The sequence below is a fragment of the Manacus vitellinus genome, unplaced genomic scaffold, assembly GCF_001715985.3.
Source record: "Manacus vitellinus isolate BGI_N305 unplaced genomic scaffold, ASM171598v3 scaffold_7_pilon, whole genome shotgun sequence".
NCBI classification, from domain to species: domain Eukaryota; kingdom Metazoa; phylum Chordata; class Aves; order Passeriformes; family Pipridae; genus Manacus; species Manacus vitellinus.
Genome location: NW_021940813.1, coordinates 3843195 through 3865383, shown reverse-complemented (window position 1 = coordinate 3865383; position 22189 = coordinate 3843195). Strand labels below are relative to the sequence as shown.

General features: G+C 40.4%; 1 protein-coding gene across 11 annotated transcripts in view; it reads right to left on the bottom strand.

The window, feature by feature from the left end:
• Positions 1-13426: 13426 nt before the first annotated feature.
• CASK (calcium/calmodulin dependent serine protein kinase) overlaps positions 13427-22189 on the bottom strand; it is a 148257-nt gene continuing 139494 nt past the window's right edge. For all 11 annotated transcript variants that reach the window (XM_018084098.2, XM_018084099.2, XM_018084101.2 and 8 more), the window contains 2 exons: positions 20773-20856; positions 13427-14866 (listed from right to left, as the gene is read on the bottom strand). In XM_018084098.2, the coding sequence (XP_017939587.1) occupies positions 14690-14866; positions 20773-20856 (261 nt within the window). In that variant the 3' untranslated portion in view covers positions 13427-14689. The remainder of the gene's footprint in view (positions 14867-20772; positions 20857-22189) is intronic.

Sequence of the window (22189 nt, the reverse complement as noted above, 5' to 3'; positions counted from 1 at the left end):
TTCATATGATATGATGCAATGTATACAACCCTTTATTAGTGCTAAAATGTCATGAAGGAGGAATAAAAATGGAAATTAATTTTAAGAAACTATCAAAATATTTTCCATAGTCCCCTTTTCCCCCCACACCTTCCCTTTCCCAACCAATTGAACATGAATGTGGCTTCCTCCCCTGCCCTGAGGGTGCTGGAGTGGCAGCAGTGGAGTGGGAGCTGCCCTGGCTCATGTTTTGCTGAGGTGGTGATTCAGTATGGACACCACACTGGCTAAACCCGACTGAGATGAGCTGCCCTTGCCTCTGCCCCTTCCCCCAGGCACACACAGGATGGACTTTGGGCATAGAACAGCTGAAAAAGGGTGGGTAACCTACAAATTCATGCATGAAGACCTTTTGCTGGTTGCTCCTGTGCCCTCTTACATCTGTGATTGCCTGAGATAACTGGGGAAATAAATGAACTTTTTCAAAGAGGGCTCAACCCTTCAGCAAAGGTGCCTTGGGTCAGGTCTGTTCACACTGGCCAGGCCAGGCCAGCTGTGAGGGAGAGTTAATGCCCTTAGGATCAAGCATCACTGGCATCCAATAACCCCACAGAAGGTCCCACAGTCCACAGGGAAAACAACTCTGAGGAAAGGCAACATCAGCTCCTGTGAAAAATGGTCATGACCTCCTCAATCTCTGGAGCAGCTGCTGCATGAACTAGAGGAGCTGCCTTTTTGCCTGCACATTTTTCCAACAAAAAGGTGGCATCTCCAGCAGCTTCAAGACATGTGCCTTGAGGCATCCTTGTTTGGTCTGCAGTGTTCTGTCCAGAAAGAGTTACTTCTTTCTAACTAGCACTGGAGATTTCCAGAGGAAACCTGAGTTCAGGGAAAACCAAACCTTCCCTGTTGCAATGGCTCCTCAGCTTTCTGTAGCTCAACGACAGTTTCCCAAGGGGAAAAAAAAAAGCCAGATGGTTTGATAAATGCCTATTTGACCTGTTCCGTGAACTAAATTCAATGAGTTTGGATTTCCAGGCTATTTATGAATCCATTAATCTTCTTAAGTGCTAAATTCATCTGTGTATTATAAGAGGCTGTTTTTCAAACCCAGTCCATCCCAATGCTGTAGAGGCATATTAGGTTAAGGATGCCTTTACAGGAGTGGTATTTCATCCTGTCAGGGGAGGTTTATCAATAGGCTTGGCACAGATGGGAGGACACAAATGGTTGTATTTCACTTCCTATAAGTATGGATGCCTCATGATTGAATTGTTTTCATAACCCACATTTTTATTTTCTGTGCTGAAGTACATTAAAGCTGAAGATCGCCTTACTGGACAATTGTTGAGTGGTTTTCAAGTCAATTACTGCTTCAAAGATGCTTCTGCTTTATCTGCACGATGCACATCTGAATGCGAATCACAGAATCACAGAATCAATTGGGTTGGAAAAGACCTCTGAGATCGTTGAGTCCAACCTTTGACCAAACACCACTGTGTCAACCAGACCAGGGCACTGACTGACATGTCCAGTTTTTCCTTAGACACCTCCAGGGATGATGACTCTACCACCTCCCTGGGCAGCCCATTCCAATGCCCAATCACTCTTTCTGTGAATAAATTCTTCCTAATGTCAAACCTAAACCTCCCCTGGCACGGTTTAAGACTGTGTTATCCTCTTGTCCTATTGCTGGTTGCCTGTGAGAAGAGCCCAACCCCCACCTGGCTACAACCTCCTTTCAGGTAGTTGTAGAGAGCCATAAAGTCTCCCCTGAGCCTCCTCTTCTCCAGGCTAAACATCTCCAGCTCTCTCAGTCGCTCCTCACAGGACTTGTGCTCCAGACCCTTCCCCAGCCTCATTGCCCTTCTTTGGACACTCTCCAGCACCTCGATATCCTTCCTAAACTGAGTGGTCCAGAACTGGACAAAACTCATAATTGCATTTTTTTTAACTTTGTTTTGAATCTTGTGATTAGAAAACAAGTTAAATTAGGGATCTGCCTTTTTCATGAACACTGTGGGGTTTTTCTATTTTCTTAGGCTAGACTCTTGCTGCAAAATTGTGTTTCAGCTGGTAAACCTGAACCAGCTGTTGGTTACAAATTCATGGCTGAGTGTCTCTTCACAAATCAATGCTGTTTTCAAAATCTGCCTCTGGACTGAGATACCTGCAAAGACGCCACAGAACTGCAGGGCACACTCAGCTGAGATGCCAGTCTCAGTTTACACTGGCTTTGGGACACTGATGTCACTGTGCCGTGGGCTGAGGTGCTCATAAAGCAGGTTCTTACCTAGGAGAGTGCAGTGCTGAATTTAAAAGCACCGCAATGTGGTTGCACTCACATCCCTCTGTGCCTTGCTCTCCATGCACTGGGGAGGGCAAACCTCTAATGACCTGACAGTGGCAGGGTGAGCATTTCATGGGTGTTCACACTGATGTCTATCAGTTGTAGCAACTGATTCCTGTGTGGAGAATGATGTTGTTCCAGCTCTCAGCCATCATATCCCTTCAGTAGGGCTCCAGATTACAAAACCATCACCCTGCACAGACATCCCTGTCCCAGGTCAGACAGACACTGGGGAAGGAAAGCTTAAAAGAATTTTTTGTTTGATGACTGATGGGTTGGTTTTGGTTGCAGTGACTGCCTGTAAACTCAAAGGCAGAGAAAATGGCTGAAAACTTCTGCCAAACCAGTGTCTGCTTGGACTAACTACAAATGTTTTCAAGTGATGCTCCCAGTCTTGCCCTCAGTGTCAGATGCTGGGAATTTACTTGAAGCAGTGGGGAGGGATGGTCGTGAGTTGCCCAGTGTTTGGGCAAACCTCTGACTGAAGTTTATTCAGAAAGCTGGTGCTCCCAGAGTGAAGCACCTGGGAGAAAGCAATTTGTTTTTATGTGTGGTACCTGGCAACACAGTGCTCTTCACTGGTGCAACTGCTCTTTATGCTTTATGATGGTTACTGTTAAATTAGAAGGGAGAAATTGTCAATATAAATTAAAAAAACCCCAAACCAAACAAAAAAACCCCAATCTGATTTTGGATATCATCTCTTGGTTTCAGAATTCTGTCCCTGTGTTGCATTCCTAGAGGTCACACTTGGTGCTTAACATGAATACTGTTATGCCCCTTTTTTTCCTTTAAATTTAAAGCTGCTGCCAGCAACCTCCTGTGAAATGAAGCTATTGGATGTTTTGCTTATATTGTGGATTTTCCTATTTTTTTGCTATGAAGTCCAGGACAAGAGGAATCACTGACTTTTGCTAACAAGGCAGCAGCTGCTGGCCAGCCAAGACTCGGGAACTTCATGGCCAATTTTCAAGAGCATTGTTACGTATTTTAGCTAATTCTTGTCTTCACAACATCTGGCTGACAGCTCTTAAAAAAATCAAATTTTAATTTGTTGGGTTTTCTTCTGATAACTTTTGCGGTCACAAATTCAAGAGGAACCAAATCAACTGCGTTAAGTTTCTTACCCCAGAAAACTCCCTTGAAGTATATGAAACCTTGCAAGAAAATAGCCTGTTATGGTCACTCTTGCCCCAGTATGAACTTCAGAAGACAGAGCTAGTTTGGTTAAGAAAAAACAGTACTTTCTAGGTACATGACACACACATTTGTAAATGCTTGGTTTTGTAGAGTCAAGGTATGGGCTTGTTGCACAAACACTAATAATACTGGTCCTTCCTTTTCCCCCACCCAAATCTGGTAAGAGATCAATGGAGTTTGAAGAATCTTCTGCAGTGACCTCCAAAGCAATTTTAAAAGAGTTTTATGAAAAATGCTAACATGGAATAAAGGTCACAAGTTATAATTAAAAATAAAAAAAAAAGGCACAAGTATTGCTTTAAAGAAAACCAGCTAATTTTTAAGTCATAACAGTACTGAAAATGCATAAGGTCTAAGAAGCATCTGTGTCAAGGGGCAGTCCCCACTGCCCAGTCGCTGGACAAGCTTTAGATTTTACATGAGGGAGAAGAACCTATAGAACAAAACCTAAACATGGGTAAGATCAGCACCAAAGTTCTATTTGTCATGGGACAAGGCTGGTATTTCAAACTCTAATATAAATATGAACACAGAAAATAGATATATCTGGACAGAGAAATATCTGTGTCTCTTACCCAAAGCCTGATTTTGTTGACGCTGTGGTTAGTTGAACCAGTCTGATCTTGTACTCTGTGGTTAGTTTTAGCCTTGAATGCAAGAAGTTCACTACTTCTGCAGTTTTTCTCACCTTTGACCTTCACCACATCCTTTGATTTTTATTGTACTTCCTTCTTCATCTCTCTGTCTTTTAAAGGACTGATTTAGAATTAGCTCTTACATTCTCTATAAAAAAATTCGATTTTAAAAAGACCTAAAACTTCCATTAGTTTTTCTATACACACCTGATGGTTTACTTTTCACGCACATCCTATGTATTTGCTTTTTTGATTAACAGCTAATTTCACTTCGGGCTTGTTCAGCATCTAAAATGGAGGTTTTGACCTGTGACAGGAGCTTCTTGATGTGTCTGTAGATTTGCTACGGGACAAACTTAAGGAGCCCTTTTTCTGCCTCCCTGTTTTCCACACCCTCCTTTCCTTGGTTGCAACTGCTTGTTTCTGCTCCAAGCCAAAACTTGCCTGTGCCCCAGTGGTGTTGCTGCTGGGATTGAACTGGATCACTGCAATGGTCCAATTAAAACCAACACTCACCCTTCCTCTCTTTTTTTGATGTTGTCAAATTTTTTGATGGTGTCCCTATCATTTCCTCTAAATTTTTCTTTAGGGCTTGGGCCATAAGTGGGTTAAACAGGGGATAGTAAGAATAAAATGTAATTGCTTTATCTGAAAGGGGGACAAGCTAAATGGGAAGGATGATGCTCATTTGCTGGTTTGCACCACGTGATTTACTGGTGCCAGCAAGGATCTGGTCCAAGGGTACAGGGCCAGGTGTTCTCTTTATTCAGGACACAAATAAATTAACAATGGAATTTAGGAAACACTTCAGCAAAACAGGCCCTGTACTATAGTTTAAGACATGCTGTAAAAATGTTGCTTCAGCTGTGGATGGGTGAGATGGGATTATGCTGGGAATTGCTGGGAACTCTGCAGGGCATGACTGTACATGAGCAACATGGACTCTGGGCGTTAATTTTTGAATGATATGTTTATTTTTTACTTCTGTTTTGCTTTGACTGAGGGCAGACTTACAGGCACAGGGATATTGGGAAGAGGTCTAGGGAGTCTTGGGCTCTGTGAGGCAGAAAAGGGGACAAGCAGGGTTTCCTTGCTGCAAACAAGGAGACACTGAGTCCTGGTGGGGTGAGGATTTGCTGGACTCACAGCAAACTGCATCACACAGGAAGGTGTTAAAATACATGTGGCTCAATGGGGTTTTACTTCTGGGCTTTTGATGATGAGAACAAAGCTGTGAGTGCACAGTGCCAGGGGTAGACACATGGGCAAATGTGATAAATCAGTAACAAAAGGACAACTCACTATGTGCACGTAAATTGGGATGGAATTGGCAGTAGTGATCCCTCACTGTGCTGAATGATCTTGTCTCAATGTGCTGTGACAATAAGAAATACATCAGACACTAAGTGGACAGGCAACCTCTTGATGTATGAGACTGGCAAAGAGCCAGAAGACAAAGTATAGAAATAAATGGTAAACCTGCAATCAGACAAAGCTGGTTGTAAACATCTGTGCTGAAACAAGTGATCGATTATTTTAACAGGCAAAAAAGTAGCAGTGAATTTGCAGATGCAGAATTTTTGTGGGCCAGTAAAGCTTAAAGGAGGTGTTGAGGAATTCCAAATTACTTGAAAGCCAGGTGGTTTGTTGCAATATGATAGATAACATAGATGCTGGCATGTGTAAGGTAATAAACATTGGACAACACAACCTCAACTGTTCATGGCAGGGTCTTAGGGAAAGCAAGACCTGAGAATTGCTGTGAAGAGCTGGTAGGTCAACTGACATAAACCAAACAAAATACTGTAAATAACAGAGGTTGGGATAGGAAAACCAGCAAATAATGCAATAGGCTATTATGCCTTTTACTAGTACATCCTCATCTGGAATATGCCCAGTTTAGGTCTTGCACATCAGAAAACACATAGCAGCAATAAAGTTTGGTGACAGAAGTAAATGAGGTGAGTAATGGAACTAAGATTTCTCATTATCCAGGAGTGAAAAGACTGGCTTTGTTTAGGAGAGACACAGACAATGGTAAGTCCTGCGGGAGCTACAGAGATCCTTTTGTCTCCTTTGAAAGCTATCCAGTGCTGCACAGACCATGGGCAGTGTGGGACACAAATGACCATGAATTATACAGATGAGTGACACAGGGCACAGTGACCTGCACCATGGGTTCCCCTGGGGATGTGGAGGCTGACTTTGATTCTTGGTGCTTTTCTACTTTCCTCCTGGCTGTCACTTTTAAGGGTAGAGCTGGGTTTCTGTGTTCCTGGCTCAGACCTTGTCTATGATGGGTCTGCCAGTGACTGCTGACAACCATTAAAACCTGACTGTGGATGCTGTGACACCTGAGGTCCAGCTCAGGACACATCTGGCCCAAGGTTAACAGAGCACAGAAGGCATTTATGCCAACACCAGCCAATAAAAATCACCATGTAGCCTTCAAGTATATTACATATGGAACCAACCTTTTTGAAAGGGAATTTTTTTCCTTAAATTGCTAAAATGGGACGAATCACAGAAGCATAGAATGGTTTGGGTTGGAAGGGACTTTAGAGATCATCTAGTCCCTGCCATGGGCAGGGGAACCTTCCACTAGGTCTGTTTGCTCATCCAGCCTGGCCTTGAACACTTCCAGGGATGGGGCATCCACAGCTTCTCTGGGCAGCCTCTTCCAGTGCCTCATCATGCTCAAAAAAAAAAACTTCCTTGTACTTAATCTAAACCTTCTACAGGTTGAAGCCATTACCCCTTGTTCTGTCACTACACGCCCTCTTCCATCTTTCTTGTAGGTCCCCTTCAGGTACTGGAAGGCTGCTAGGAGGTCTCCCTTAAAAAAAAAAAAAAAGTGTTTGTCAGGAACAGTTTGGGAAACAGTGACAAACCAACCAGAAGGCAGATGTAGAGACTGCAGGAGAGATGCAACACAGTTTAAAAAACAATGCCCCAAACCTGCTAACTGGAAATAATTGGTACAAGCAACAATTATAAAGCCCACAGACTGCAAGGTTCCAGATTTTAAGCTCTGTGAGCAGCTTCCTTGGCACAGTGAAGACTTCCTGGTGAGCGTCTACCCTCAGCCAAGAAAAGCCTCCTTCCATCTTCCAGCCCTGGGAATTTCTTTTTTCTCAGTCTTTGGTCAATGGAAAACCTTACACAGGATGTTGCCTGTGCAGCTTAGTATTACAAGTGCTAGTTAGCTTTTCATAATGCTGATTTAAGTAAACCTGCCTGTCTTTTGGGCAGCGAATGCCATGCCTGCATCTACAACACCTACTGAGATCCAGATTTGAGGACCAAAGTTACTGTGATGGTGTAAAACCTTTGATGTAACGCCAAGTTACCTCACATGGATTGTGCCTGCAAATGCTGGTCAGGGGCTGGGCACTGTCCAGCCTCACAGTCAGCTTTGAAAGCATCAGAGGGATTGTTCATACCTGTGTATTGTGGTATCACTTTGCAGCCTTGGCACTCTAAAACACGTGGTGTCAGGTCCTTCCCCACATGACCCATGGCCTGAACAGACCACAGGTGACGATGCAGGAGGGGATGTGCAGGAGGTGTGAAGTGACTTACCCTGTCTTGCACAGCAGCTGATTCCTGGAGCCAAGCACAGCTCTCAGGTTCCCAAATCTGCTGCTCTGTTTCTGAGGCTTTGTCTATTTATTTCCTCTGTAGGCAAATTATAACTGTTTGTTCATTCAATCCCGCTGTTTAATTTCTATTGAAAGGTCTCTTATAAATCCAAACTGGGTTGGGTAGGAACTCCTGAACAGAGCATGTGGAGGTTCAGGGATTTTCAAGTGACAAGAGGGAAAAAACCTTGTAATTGAAGCATCAGTTTAGAGTGAGCAGCAATGTTACCTCATTACTGCACACAACCCAGGACAGTTTGTGAGGCTCAGGCAGAGAGGATCTTCTCATTGTGTAAGATCCTGAAAGGTCCTTTCCAGTGAGAGACTCAGCATGTGAACACCAGACACCACCAGAGACTACAAAACAACCCAGCTGAATTATTTGGAGTCTTTCCATTGCCTTCAAGGGGTTAATATCACACTGAAGGAGTATTCCAAATTACAGCCAGGGGGAAAACATTGAGCTCAGTAACACATACACACAAGAAAGTTCAGTTTAAGCTTTTTATATTCTAACTGAAATCTTGCTAAATTAAAATCACAAATTGTAATAACACAATGTTGGCAGAATGGAACCCTCACACTGCCAGCACTGAATCCCCTTGGAGGATGACCTGTGTAGGGGCAGCTGCTCAAGCTGCTAAAATCAACAAGGTGTTTTCCTGGAGGCAGGATCTCTCTCCTCTTCCTTCCCTAACACTTGGGAAATATTGCAAAGGCTTTACTGAAATGCTTATTCTGATGAGTGGAAATCCAGAATATTTTACTTCAGGAGAGTCATCACAATTAGCTAACTTGCAAATTTTGGAGACAAATCTGTTTTTTATTCATTACAGAGTTTATCTGTATGCATTTTTTTCCTAATAATAAATGAAAAAAAAGTTTTGAAAGTTTTCATAATTAATTCCACAACATTGTTTTCCATTTATCTTCTTTCACCTACCGGATAACTTCATAAATCTTTACTGATTTATTAGCCAATAATCTTTACTGGCTTATGGTTTTGACACAGAGCTGTTGCTTTTGTTATATCCATCCAACAAAAATGGCTGTAAGGCAGAGTAAGGAGGTGCCTAGACATTGAAATAGTTGAATTTAGTGAAAAATGACTGAGATTTAAAAATTTAATTTCCGTGTAAGCCTGGGGTGGATTCTTCAGCATTCAGTACTATGTGCTGTAGCATCCTTGTAACCTGCAATGTTTACTGCTCATTAAGACAAAATATTCTATAAAATAATTCATTGATCTCTTACTCCACCTCTCCCTTTGGCTACAATGGATATGAATCTTCAAAGACCTTTTGTAAGAAGGATGCTAAGTAATACAGACTTTTAAAGCATGTTTTCTGACTGGTAGAAAAACACACCTCAAAATCAAGTTTCTGGGTGTGATGTCACCTGCTCTCCCCCCTCAGTTAAACAAAGATGTACCCAAGTATGAGCCAATTCTGCTATTTTGCTCTCCTTAAATTTCCTGTGTTCAGTGAATTAGTCCCTAAGCAGGTCTGGTGTCAGCAGGGCTCACACCATGGAGTTCTTCCCACTCTGCTGTGTCTCTCTGTTAAAACCCTAGTCATGGTTTTGACAAATTCCAGTTTTTATAAATTGCAGTCAGTTAACTGTGACAGTCAGCACAATCACGTTATCCCTGATATTTTCAGGACATTGCCCATCACCCTGACAATTCTGTGAAAAATGGTGAAGGCTCCATCTGTATGGCTGGCAATAGAGAAACACAGACCCATGCTGTGGCTTCGAGATGAGTTACACTAAAAACAAGCAAATTCCTCCTTTCCTCATGGCTATTTTCCTTATGCAGACAGTGAAAATAGCTATGGCTACTGAGGGGAAAATCTGCGAGTATTGCTGTGCATTACTCAACGTGAACTCTTTCAAGGATACAGCAGGGAATGTGCTACCAGTTCAGTCATCTTCCACAGCACAAACCCAGGCTCAAGTTACACAGCAATCATAAGAATATACGGTAGAGATGTGGCCAGATTTAATGTTCTTGTTCCTGATCATCCCATGGCAGTTGCTAAGGAGAGATATAGCAGGATACATGGACATTTGTATATGCCCCCCACCCCTGCCCTTATTTTTGCTTAGAAAGGTTAAGATGACATGAAAAATAATCAGCTTTCTGTCCAAAATCTTAACTGAGAAACATATTCCTGAGGTAAAAAAAGAATTATTTATGTACAGGTCCGGAAAAGAGGCTTTTAAAAGCCTCTAACTCTGAGGCTCAATTATAAGAAGAAGCCCCTGTACTTGCTTCAGTCCAGCTTTCACAGAACTGGAGCAGGAGACTGCTAAAAATCACTTAAAGAGAAGAAAGTAAAAATTATTATAGGTGCAGCTACTATGTGTATCAACAAGTGAAAAAAAGACCCAAACCACTGTAAACGTTTAAATGTTTGAAGTGGCTTTGCATTTTTTGTGTAGCATTAGCAAAAATACACTCTCCTCTAACTTAATGTTTGTGCACTCCTCCTCACAGTATGGACACAAGGCACAGTCATTCAGAAGTTACTTTTGAATACTTTGATGATGTCTTTTCTGTTGTGCAGATATTTTAATTTATATGTGACTGTCTGAAATGATGTACAGCAGTTTCCTTGCTAAGAGTTATGAATATCTCTTAGCTCAACAAAAGTAGTGAAGAAACCAGTCTGAGAGACAGGTTTATTAAGGAAATAAATATGCTTTAGATAAAGAAAGCAGACTTTTTATGACACTTGATTCAGCTCATCCTCTGTCAATTTAGCTTATAAAAACAGATGACTCTTACTCAAGTCAGTAGAGATATGTCTTTTTCTGTACTTCTCACAAATCCTCTTCTTCCAAGTATTTTAAAGCCCAAAATCGAGTTCTAAGTGCCTTCATTTAAGATGTTGAGTACCACAGATTTACAAAACAACCCCTTGGCTCTGGCAGCATTTCCAAGTAATTCTTTAAACAACAGCGCTCTGAAATGATTTCCTTGCAGAAAAGAACAAAAATGGAACAAATACTGGTTAGTCTGTATTTTAACTTTTCCTAATGGCTCAAGTATCCAGTTCTTGGAGCACACACACCAGCTCAATGCTGCTCAGGCTGCAACAACCTCATCTTCTATGTTGTCCTTTTAAAATCAACTGAGTAACCTTGTTAATGAAGTTTCTGAGGTAGGTAGTGATACTTTCACTTAAGTGGCACAGCATTTTTCTTGACCCAGACCATATGAGAAGAAAACCAATGCAAAGACATATGGAAGAATTCACATCTGGTGGTGAGATTAAAAATGTCCCTCTGATTTTAAATAGTTGCATGCTGTGGGTTGCATGGCCAGGATTGTCTAAACTAGGTTACCATTTCCATGCAATAATCTTACCACTCCGAGACATTGAATAACCTAGTGTACTTTTATTAAGTAAATGGAAGCAGAGGTTAACGAACATTTATTGGACCAACTTAACACCTTGAAATCACAGGCATCAGTCAGACTGAGAGGCAGCATACTGATAAGATCAAGTTTTCTTTACAAATCTACGAGCCCCTGTACAAAAATAAAGTATAAAAGGGGCAAACAGAAACATTAGTTTCTTCCCAATCCCAGGGCTGCTTCTGAGGTCACATTCAGCATAAATTTAGAGAAGTCCGAGAGGCGCTCTAAATTATGCAGTGATATTTACAGTACTAGGAGGACCCTTCTCCAGTTGGAGATTGAAAAAAAATAAAAAACTGTAACATTAGCTCTGCACCTGCATGTGTCTTCCCTATGCAAGTGAGGCTTCCAGCTGAATTTATGCCCTCTACGTAGCACACAAACAACAGAGATGCTTCAGAAGGGTTTGGGCAGGGCAGGAGGATCGGGCAGAACGTGGAGTCCTGGGCTTGCTCTGTGCTGAAACCTGCTCATGGAGCTCACTGGGTTGTGTGGATTAGCTGAACTTAAAGCCTAGGGGGGGTTAATCCATGTTAATCTTTTGCTACTGAAGGTTCCTAAAAGGAAAACAGTCTGTGGTAAAGAGGAGGCAGGACATGATGCTAACTGATGTGCTTTACAGTTTTTGTCTCTTGATAAAAGGTTATACAGTGAGAAAAAAGAAACAAAGCTCTCCAAGTCAGTCTTTCTACTGTGTAATATTAACTGAATGGTAGCTCCACTTAAGAGAAGAAAAGCGTATTAGTTACATTAAATCACTACTTATTGTCATCTACATAAGGCAGAAGCACCCTCATGGGCCTTATGAGTTTTCTTTCCTTACAAGCTGGATACACAGAAACTCCAAGAAATTCACATTAACAGAGTCAAAAGTGTGTAGTTAAAACATTTATGATGGACTGTACTCGAATTATCAAAATTACTTTACCTGTTTAATGTCATAAACATTTTGAGATGAAAAACGTGTCACTGAAGTCAGATACCAATGCTCACCAGAGAAGTTTGTATTTCTAACATCAGAAACACTCCACTGCTTGATTTTCAGTAGGTCTTCCCATCTTTGTGCTTTACTGGGAAAAGAGGTAGTTCTGAGAGTGAATGAACCTTCGATGAGCTCAGCTAGTGTGTAATATTAACATTGCAACAGCTGGTCCTACAGGAACACTGGCTAAGGTTCATCCAGGACTAAAACAACACAGCACAACTACTTGGAAAATTACCTCTTACTCACTAAATAGTTCACAGTTTGCACTATCCCCTTTTTCAGGGGCTAAATTCAGAACAGATGAGCACCTACTATTACTCTGATAGGTTCCCTCTTGCTTATCGAGGCCCACGCCGATAGTTTCTCAGGGGTTAGTTACCACAAAATTACAAACTCAAGGGATTCAGTTACAGTTCTGGTTTTGGGACACAGCCCCAGCCCTGTGATTCCAGCTGGTTCAGCAGGTGGGGTAAAATGATGGATCAAGCTCCCTTCTGCACCGTGGGCTGCAAGTTGGGCTGTGAATGCAGCTCAAAATAGAAACTTGCCTGCCCTGGCTGGATGGGAGGATGCCTGGCCAGATCTAGATTCTACCTATGGATTTTACAAGAATAGGGATTTGACCACCTGACCTACAGAAGGAGTAGGCAGGAAAAAATTAGCAAGAATTACCCCTATTATAAATGTTCAACCATGAGAACCTGTTCTGATTACAACCCAGGCAGCTGGAACAGCCCATGGATCCACTACAGCTGATAGTTCCACTCTGAGTATAAATCCCTTTAGAACACTGTATCATTTTAAAACAAACACTAAACTTCATACTATACAACAGCACAGCCAACCAAGCTCTGACGAGAAGCCATTTTAAGGAACACCATATTCTGACACCTAAAAAGAGGTGTCAATGTTTGCTTCCCTTAACCATTTTCACTAAAAATGCAAACCACCTGGGCCAGCGAGAGCACGAAGAAGGGAAATAAAGTGCCAGGTCAATGCATGGTTATATTTTCTTACTTGGGTCTGCTCTAATTCTACCTTTGTTGAACCTGTGCTGGTCCAGGTGGAGCAGAGCCCCCGGACAGACTTGCAGCCTGTGCCCTACAAGGGCTTCCCTTACAGACTTAAAGACAATTTTTCTCACTGCACAAGTCACTGGTTTGTTCTTCAAACTCCCTGTGATGAAATGAAGGACCCAAAAGCATTTAATTGTTGAACACATAAAAGGAAGTATATTTAAAATAAAAAAAATTGGTCAGACTGTAGAGTCAATTACCATTTTTAAAGGAATTTACAGGGCTGTTGTAGATGAGTCTTTTGGAATAGTCAGTTTATCGCAATGCCTAAACTGGTTTCTTCATTGCACAGTATTTTCTTTTAAAATGTGTGCATCTTTAAACAATTACATACATATTAAAAATCAGCATTTCTTTGCTTAAACTGAATTAAAACGTTAATACTCTCAGACAACACAGATCTGAAATGGTGAAACCAGTAATTGCCCCCTCCCACCTTACAACAAATTAAATTGAGACAAAATTACAAACACATTTCACTACATGATTATTATTAATAAAAATCAGTTTTTCTTTTTTTTTTTTTTTTTTTTTTTATAAAGTTGCCCAAAATGCAAGGGATGTGCATAGGTTTACAACTTAAGTCAGAATAATATTTTACTTTATTCCCTTGGGTACGTGTTCCCATGAACGGAATGTACTTTGCTGTAGATTACAGGTTTTATCAACACAGATACACCAACGGCATGAACGCTTGCGACTGTCCACATGCATTAAGAGTCAAGACCCAATTTCAAATTTCTAAAAGTTTTACAGAGTTCTTCAAAGAGACAGTATCACATTATCTGGATGTTACACAAAAGTACTTAAAAATACTACCCTAGGAGAAAAAAAAAAAAAAAGGCGAAAAAAGGCCTTTAAAATTTATGAATTTGTTTCGTAACCACTAGACTAATTACTTCAAATAAATAAAGGAAAGCAAAGTATTCCAATCCATAAAATCAGACTCTAAAAAGAATGTAGTGTTCCACCCCCAAGTTAAGGTAACAGAATCATATTATTATTACTATTAAAATAGATTATAGAAAGCAGCATCTATTTTGTGCAGTTTTTAGGGGCCCTTGAAATAAAAAGCTATGATTTCCAAAAATATAACATTCCAAAGGACTGAATAATACATATATTTAAAGATACATTTTATTAAAGTTTAGGAGAAATGATTAAAAAAAAGATACTGTCTCTTTAAATTAGTGTTTCATCTTTTTTTTTTTTCCCCCTCCTCCTATCTATTCAGACATGACAATAATTATATTTTAGGTCACACTACATCTAGGTAGTCTCTAGGGGCCAAGACCTGCTGACACAAGGTCAGTAACGAAGAGGTTTTCCATGTATGAGGTGGTTCCCAGTAATGACAGGTTGGTTTTTTGTTTCCTCAATCCTCTCATGCCCGGTTCTAGTAGACCCAGGAGACCGGGACCCACTGTGAGGCTGTACACACAAGCTCGATGGCTTCCTCCAGGTGCCTGATAGTCTCATCGATTTCATTGTTGATAATTGTTAGGTCAAAGTAGTGTGCATATGTTCTCTGTAAGATTTCAGACTCCTTCTGCAGGCGCTGAAGAGACTCGTCCTGTTCGCAGGGCAGGAGAAACAAAAGGGGAGAGAGAGAAGTTGGATCGTTTCATGCTCTCCTACGACAGCTCCTCAGCTGCTGCTCACGGAGAAGGAAATGGCCAAAAAAGCCCCAGGGAGGTCTAAGTGCTTTATCTCCCCCTCCTACATCTATGGGAGTCATACGGGAGAAACTGCACAACTTCCCTCTGGACGCTGACACTCAAACAGCACTTGGTTATTGTTGTACTTGAGACAAAACACAGCTCTAGTGTTAAAAAAGCGAGGTAGAGGATGGAAGCTTGGGAAAGCAGCACGGACATGAGCAACGGACACCATCTATGAAAAAATTGGACAAAGTGCACAAATACAAGCTATTGGGCCTATGTCCCAGTGAGAACACAAGAAATAGGAGAGGGTATATTGTCAGGTATCAGCTGTTCCCAGTTTTGGTAATGTTTGCTGTTCCACACCAATCTTCTGGGTCTACTTCCTTTAATAACCATTTACTGATAAGGAAGTTCTCACTCCACATGACTCCTCTGCGGTTCCTATCTCAGAGTGGGGTGTTTCCAGCACCTCTTAGTGTGAGGTCCTGGAGGTGAACTGGGCAGAGAGCAACATCAGGCTGGGGCTCACCTTGGCTCTGTGTCAATGCCTGCACAGAAGCACCTGCATCCTACTTTGTGGGTATCCTACAGGGCTCCGTGCAGCTCGAAATGCTGCAGCCACCGGCTCTGCTAGTGAGGTCTGCCTGCCTGAGGGAGCTGGATGCAAAAGGCTTCTTCCTAGGGCTCTGCAGCACTTCTAAATTTGAATTCTCTTACTGAAAATTCCCTGAAATTTTCCTGAGAAAAACCCAAACCAAAATATTTGCTGCTTTCAGGAACCTTGAAATAGCCATAGGAAAGCCATCAAGTTCTTCCTGGTCCCACAGGTTTGGGATGGATACAGTGCAAAATGACTCCTGCTGCCCTGTAGTATCTATAGGCTCACTCTACTTGATCAATTAACTGGGACACACTTTACTAAGCAGAGTTTTAGGCTGCAGGAGATACAGACACAGTGCCCATAGCTTCTTCACTAGAAATGGGAATAGAATTTTATCCAGCTAAGAGACACGCCCTCCACCTTCTTTGTTCCTGTTTAAACTCCCCAAGTATTTCTAATTACCGTGACAAGTAGCTGTGGAACAACAGCTTTCAGGTCCTTTGAAGGGAACAACCTGCACTGAGACAGTTCTCTTTTCCTGCAGCAATGAAACCAGCACTTCTGGAGGAGAAGTTCTGTACTAAAGTTACAGTTTTGCTTCTCTCCTGAGGCAAATTTCATTCCAAGTCAGACAAATACTCCACACGCACACTTCTGTACAAGGAATGTTCCTTGTATGGACCATTCTGCATCTCCAGCAATGCCTGAAACTTCTGTAGAAAATACCAGTGTGTGCAAATTTAGTTTATGCTATTAGCAGACAGAACAATATGGATCAATACCAATATTAAATATTCTTGTGGAACATTTCATATGGCGCAGTGTCTTCAAGCCAGAAACCTAGCTGGGTGAACTTCCAGCTTCTCATAATTCCAAAAAAGACATCAATTTATATCAGCTGAGCATCTAACCTTTTCTGCTTAAATTAACCTACAAAGGTAGGTTAATAATATGTGCTTTAAACATATCCAGCTAAGATTAATTTTATATTTAAAGCCTGTCTTGTCAAAATCATATTACGCTTTGAAAAGAGTTTTAATCTCATGGTACAAGGGTACAAGTACCTGAAAAGCCCCTTGAAGCCTCAGAACTCCTAAGTCCATATGTAAATTTTTAATTGCTATTCAGATTTCCCATCAATGTTACTTTTACTTACAGGTATGAGAATGAACTTTTCTCACTGGAGCATCTATCTTGCTGAGACTGACAGTAAAATCTGAAAAACTTACAGCCATCTTATTAAAAAATGTTTCAAAAACTCAGTAAATTTTAGTATTTTTCTGACTTAGCTTCTCCTAGATCCAACTTTACTGGGACCAAAGTGTGCTGCATTTTGGAATATCTAAATTTCCTGGCCTGTTGGAAATGTAAAACATTACTTCTTTCATATTCTCCTAGGGGCACTAATAAGTTAGGCCACTACAGAATTTTCAAACAGCTTCAAACTTTTACAAGTTTTGCAAAAATAGAAGATATTACAGTTCTTGATTATTGTTTTATTGTGGGACCAAATATCACCTGTGACTGTGATGGAGTATCTATTTGAACATGTCAGAGTTCTCTCTTTTTTAATCTGAATCTGTAACACTCAAATGCCAAGATTATTTTTCAAAGCTAACACTTAAAATATTTGCTGTACTAAGCTCCTCTTAATTTCTCTAAAATTTCTTAATTAAATTTTGAATACTGAATATCTCAGATTATTTTCCAAGAAGAATATTCTTCAGCAGTTGTGCTCTCAATAGCTTGGAGAAAGAAGATATTTATCAAAATGTTTGGCTTTCTGCAGACAGACACAGGAACGGCCACAACTTCAGTAATTTAACATTTGTGAGCACAACATCTGCCTTTTCTTCTTCCCCCAGTTCTCATGCAATGGGCATTTTATGTGGGTCTGGTTGCAGTGTGTGCATTATTGGAGCAAACTTTGCTTTCCTAAGTCAGTTCACTCTCCTCATCCTCTCTCCTTCTGCACCACAGCTGAAAGGAGTGAAACATGGCTTTATCCATGAAATGTCTCCCATGTACACAAAGGCCACCAGTGGCATCTTCAGTTTCTGAGGACTGGGTTTTTTTGGCCTGTAAGTAAACAGGACAATAGCTGCTGCTTGTGACAGTCAAAGCACAGCCTAACAAATTTCTAATATTCCTTTCTAAGGCTGTGGACAATGTATAAACACACCATCAGGGCTTTGCCAATTTTGCCTCAACAGAAAGAAATTAATTTAATCAGTTTAAACAGCTGGACTGCAAATGTCCTAAGAAAAATTCCTTCTACTCTTTCACTGTAGGAAGGGAGCGCAGCTAAAAGTCAGAAGAATTTGGCTCAATAAAGATTTAGATCAAATAAGTGGAGCCTGTCAACTCCTCTTTGCTGCTCTCTGGGCAATGGGAGGTAGGAAACAGCTGGAGGAGAGAGGAACTACCCTGAGGTTTTCTGATATGCTCCCTCCTCTCTCTGTTTTAGCACAACAATCATCTGATTTAAGTTTCCTTTGTGATTAGACAGGTGGGTGCACTCTGGGAGATATCCTATAGGATTTAAATTGGTCTTGTGCTTTGCAGCATTGCTCATTGTGCATTGCTATATTCATTGAAAGCATAATATTTTATCTCCTAACTCTTGTGTGGGCCTTGATTACTGAGACATTTTGTGTGGTCTGTGATAGGCTAAAGTGTCTCAAGAGAGATACATCCAAGATCAGGCCTCTGCACTGATTTCACCACAAAGTTCAGATATTCAGCTATAAGAGCAGAAATTTTACTCTCCAGTCTCTTTTTTCTTTTTTTTTTTTTTTTACTAGCAGACAATCTTAGTGCAGATATCAAAAGTCATTTTTATATTAAATTTTTATTCCATTGGCAAAAGTAATGTTGAATGGGAACAGCAAATCTACATTCTAACACTACTGCAATAATAAGAACTACCTTGTCAGCCCCTAGCTGGTACTTACAGGCAGTTTTCTGCACCATTTTGGCAGCTATGTACAATTAGTACGAATGCAGGAAAATGAAAAGAAAAGCAAAGATGAAATTTAAGAAAACATAAAGGGGAAGGGTGAAAAAGGACAGTCATTTACAGAAGTGCTCTCAAAAAGCTTAAGCAAAATAAACAAGGCAGGGCAGGAGGATATATGGAAAGGGACACTCAGTATGCAAATGAACCTTTCAAAAAGGAAGCATGAATGGGAAATAGGAAACACACACTCCTCACCCTTGTCTGCTGCCTTGCAGGCTGCAAACACACAGACATGGTTTGCAAATCTCCTTTCATGCAGCCCAGTAAACACTGGAAAGTAGGATCCTGTATTTGGGTAAGGTCTGCTGCTATTACCATTGCCTACCCCTCCTGTTCCTTAATTGATTCATAAATTAGCATGGTTTATAAGTGTAGCCTTGGTTCAGCAATTCATGTGCCTGGGTGAAAGAAACCCTGCATGCACAGAGACTTTTGTCACAAAAGCTTAAAACAAAGACAGAGTTACAGTAGGAATGAAAATATTTATAACATAATACTTCTGCTAATATTTCTTTGGCGTGAAAATGTATTTCCCCACCACTACTATAGAAGGCACATTTCTGTCGTCAGTGCTTCACAGAAAACATTCTCTCCCTCATATGAACTGTCCCCAATATCTCAGTATTATATCCTACAGCAGGGATATTAAAAGTTAAGTACCATTGGCAGATGAGTGAGGCCAAGGAGGACTATTTGGGAGCTGAGACACAGCTATGGAGGCAAAAAACCCAGGCAATTACACAATTTCACAGAGTACCTGGCTGCCTGAGTGCTGCTGTAAACACAATGCTCACTTGACAGAGCCTAAGAATGATCTTATTTTTTAATTGATGCAATGTTATTTGATGACACAAAGGCAAAGCCACTGTAGATTACAAAATTTTAGTATTTTACCAAGACTATTCTGATGTACATCATATGGCAACACCAGCATAAACTGTCACTTCACTAACATGGCAAATTGTGATGTTCTGAGAGATCTTTGCCTTTACACTCTTGAAATGCTCCCGTTAGGCTATGGGTTCTTAAGACACTGAAAATGACAGAACTTAATGCTGCAAAAGTGAAAAGATGCTTGTTCCCCTTCCCATTTTTCTTCTGGCTATAAACTTTCACTGCTTTTCTGGATTTGTGCTTGTCAGAGTCTTTGTGAGCTGCTTAAAAACTGACAAAAATCCAATTTACAGCTAAAGCAGCCCACTAAAGGGTCATAGTGAACTAGCAGAATGCCTCAGCTGCCAGTAAAATTGCAGCTTGAGGCCAAATTTTTTCACTCTCCACTTTCTATTTTAATAATCATTCAGGGTATTTGCATTTAAATATGTTTGTCTTGTTCCTTATTTTCCTCCAAGCCTCTGCAGTGATGTCATAATTTCATGCTTATGATACTGTAATTACATTTCAACAGAAACAGGCTGTAGTGACAGGGCTTCTGACTTTATGTTTGGATGATCAAGGAAACATCTGGGAGACTTGGAATAAGTTCATGATCAAATCTAATTGATTAAATATTTTAATATCATGCTTTTAAAAAGGCTAAGCAAATAAAGTGTTTGCAAAAATACTGTTTTTCCTGTTGTGAACTAAATCCAGAATTGCTTGATATCATCTTTGAAATCAGTAGCAATCTGCTGAGTGGGCACTCCATAAAACCTAAGTAGGAAATGGAGGTTATGGACCTCCATGAATACTTAGCATTATTTCACAAGTAATTGCCCCCCTGGTCAAAGCTTCCAATTCTCAGAGAACAGTCATCAAAATTAATAAGCCTATTTGTGACATGTATTTGCTGTGCAGGAAAAATTCTAAAGCTAAAGGTGGGATGGCAGCAGAGTCCTGAACACCCATTTCTTCAGCTCAGACCAGCAGTAATCCAGTGCTGGAATTGGAATTGGGTAATTTGTGCCAATTATTTGTCAAGGATTTGGAAATGGATCTGTGAGGTAGGGCAAGGAATGAAATAAAAGAATATGTACTTTAAAATATACCACATGGATCCTTCGACTTGAAGTTCACATTTTGAATTGGTTAACGAACAAGAAATGTATCTCAATCCACTTAATAATGCTGTCATTCAACTGTCTTTCTGCCTCCCCATTTACAGACAAGGAAACAACTAAAGGGCCTGATCTGCATATTTGAGTCTCATCCTTAATTCTGGCTCTAATAAGACATCAGACTGCAACATGCCATACCTCATTAATGCCTGGGGTAATCGTAGGTGCAGCAATAAAAACAACAAAAGGAGCAAACTCTGCAGTTCTCAGGACCTTCAATGCCTAGGTGAAAAAAAATCACATACTTTAGAGGAAACCCCCAACAATCAATGTGAAGTAAGTTTAGTCACACAAGCAAAATACACAAATTCATGACTTACCAATGCTGGGTTTGTTTTTAACTGAACTGGAGTTAAAACCTTAGTAGTACAGACACTTAACTTTTTGTATTATTTTGCATTTTTGGTGGTCAAAACGTATATTTATCCTTAATTAAAGTGAATTTATGAGACAGTAAAGGCTTTAGCATTTTCAGAGAGGTTCTTGCCATACAGTCTCAAAGACTGTGGAATTCTGTTCACATTTAAACTTACTGATTAAACACCATGTAAAAAATATTCAGTCATGCCATAAATAGGGAATATTGATTAGAATATAATTTTTTGTCTGACTTTTTCTATCAACTAGCACTTTTTAATTATTATTTTCTTAAACAAATGAAAGTATGATGTGAGTAGTTTGAAGTTTTTAAAAAGTGAGCATAGCACTAAATGCAGTAAATACAGCATCAATCCCCTGAAACAAATAATTCAAGAAAAAATTCAGGAAAACTCATGTAACTAAGAGCACCCAAGGGAAAACCAGCAAGAGGTGTAAGATAACCAGGAATAGGTCCACAAACAGGTTGCCCTTAATGAGCTGAGATGGATGAATGAGGAAGCTGGTTAGGAAAGAGGCTTGCCAAACATGTGCTGGAGGAAGTGCAGCAAAAGTAGCTGTTACCAGATGTAAATACATCCTAACTAAGATTAAAATGGCTTCTGAGAATTGCACTGCTTTTGAATAATGCACGTTGAAAAGGTTTATCAAGAGAGTTTGCTGTTAACAGCCGTTCCATTTGAACTAACTACAGATGCTGCTTTCCCTGAACGCTGTTAAATGTGGGATTTTATTTTTCAGAACAGCACCACACCAGCAGACTGTGAACTGTCCTAAATAATTTAGTCAGGTATCTTATCTCTGTTACAAAAATCTTAAAAGAATTTGAACTTCTTGAATCCATTCACAATGAAGAAAGAAGTTAGCAAATTTAAATAGATAACATGGGTCACAATTTTATCTTTCCTCCCATTTCCTTCCACCTGCTAGAATATAAACATCACATTTGTCCATATTCATGATGTTTCATTTAACAAAATATACAGATTCCTGTGAATTGGAAGTAATGACTACATGGATGTTTCAAAGGAAATGTATCAGAATTTTCCACAGAAGATTTTTATACAATGGATAAACAAACTATTAGTGTTCCTCGAGAGCCTGATTTTTATTCCTGCCCTCTTTAGGAAAGTAAAATGCCACAATGCAGAAATGACTTTATAAAGTAACAACACTG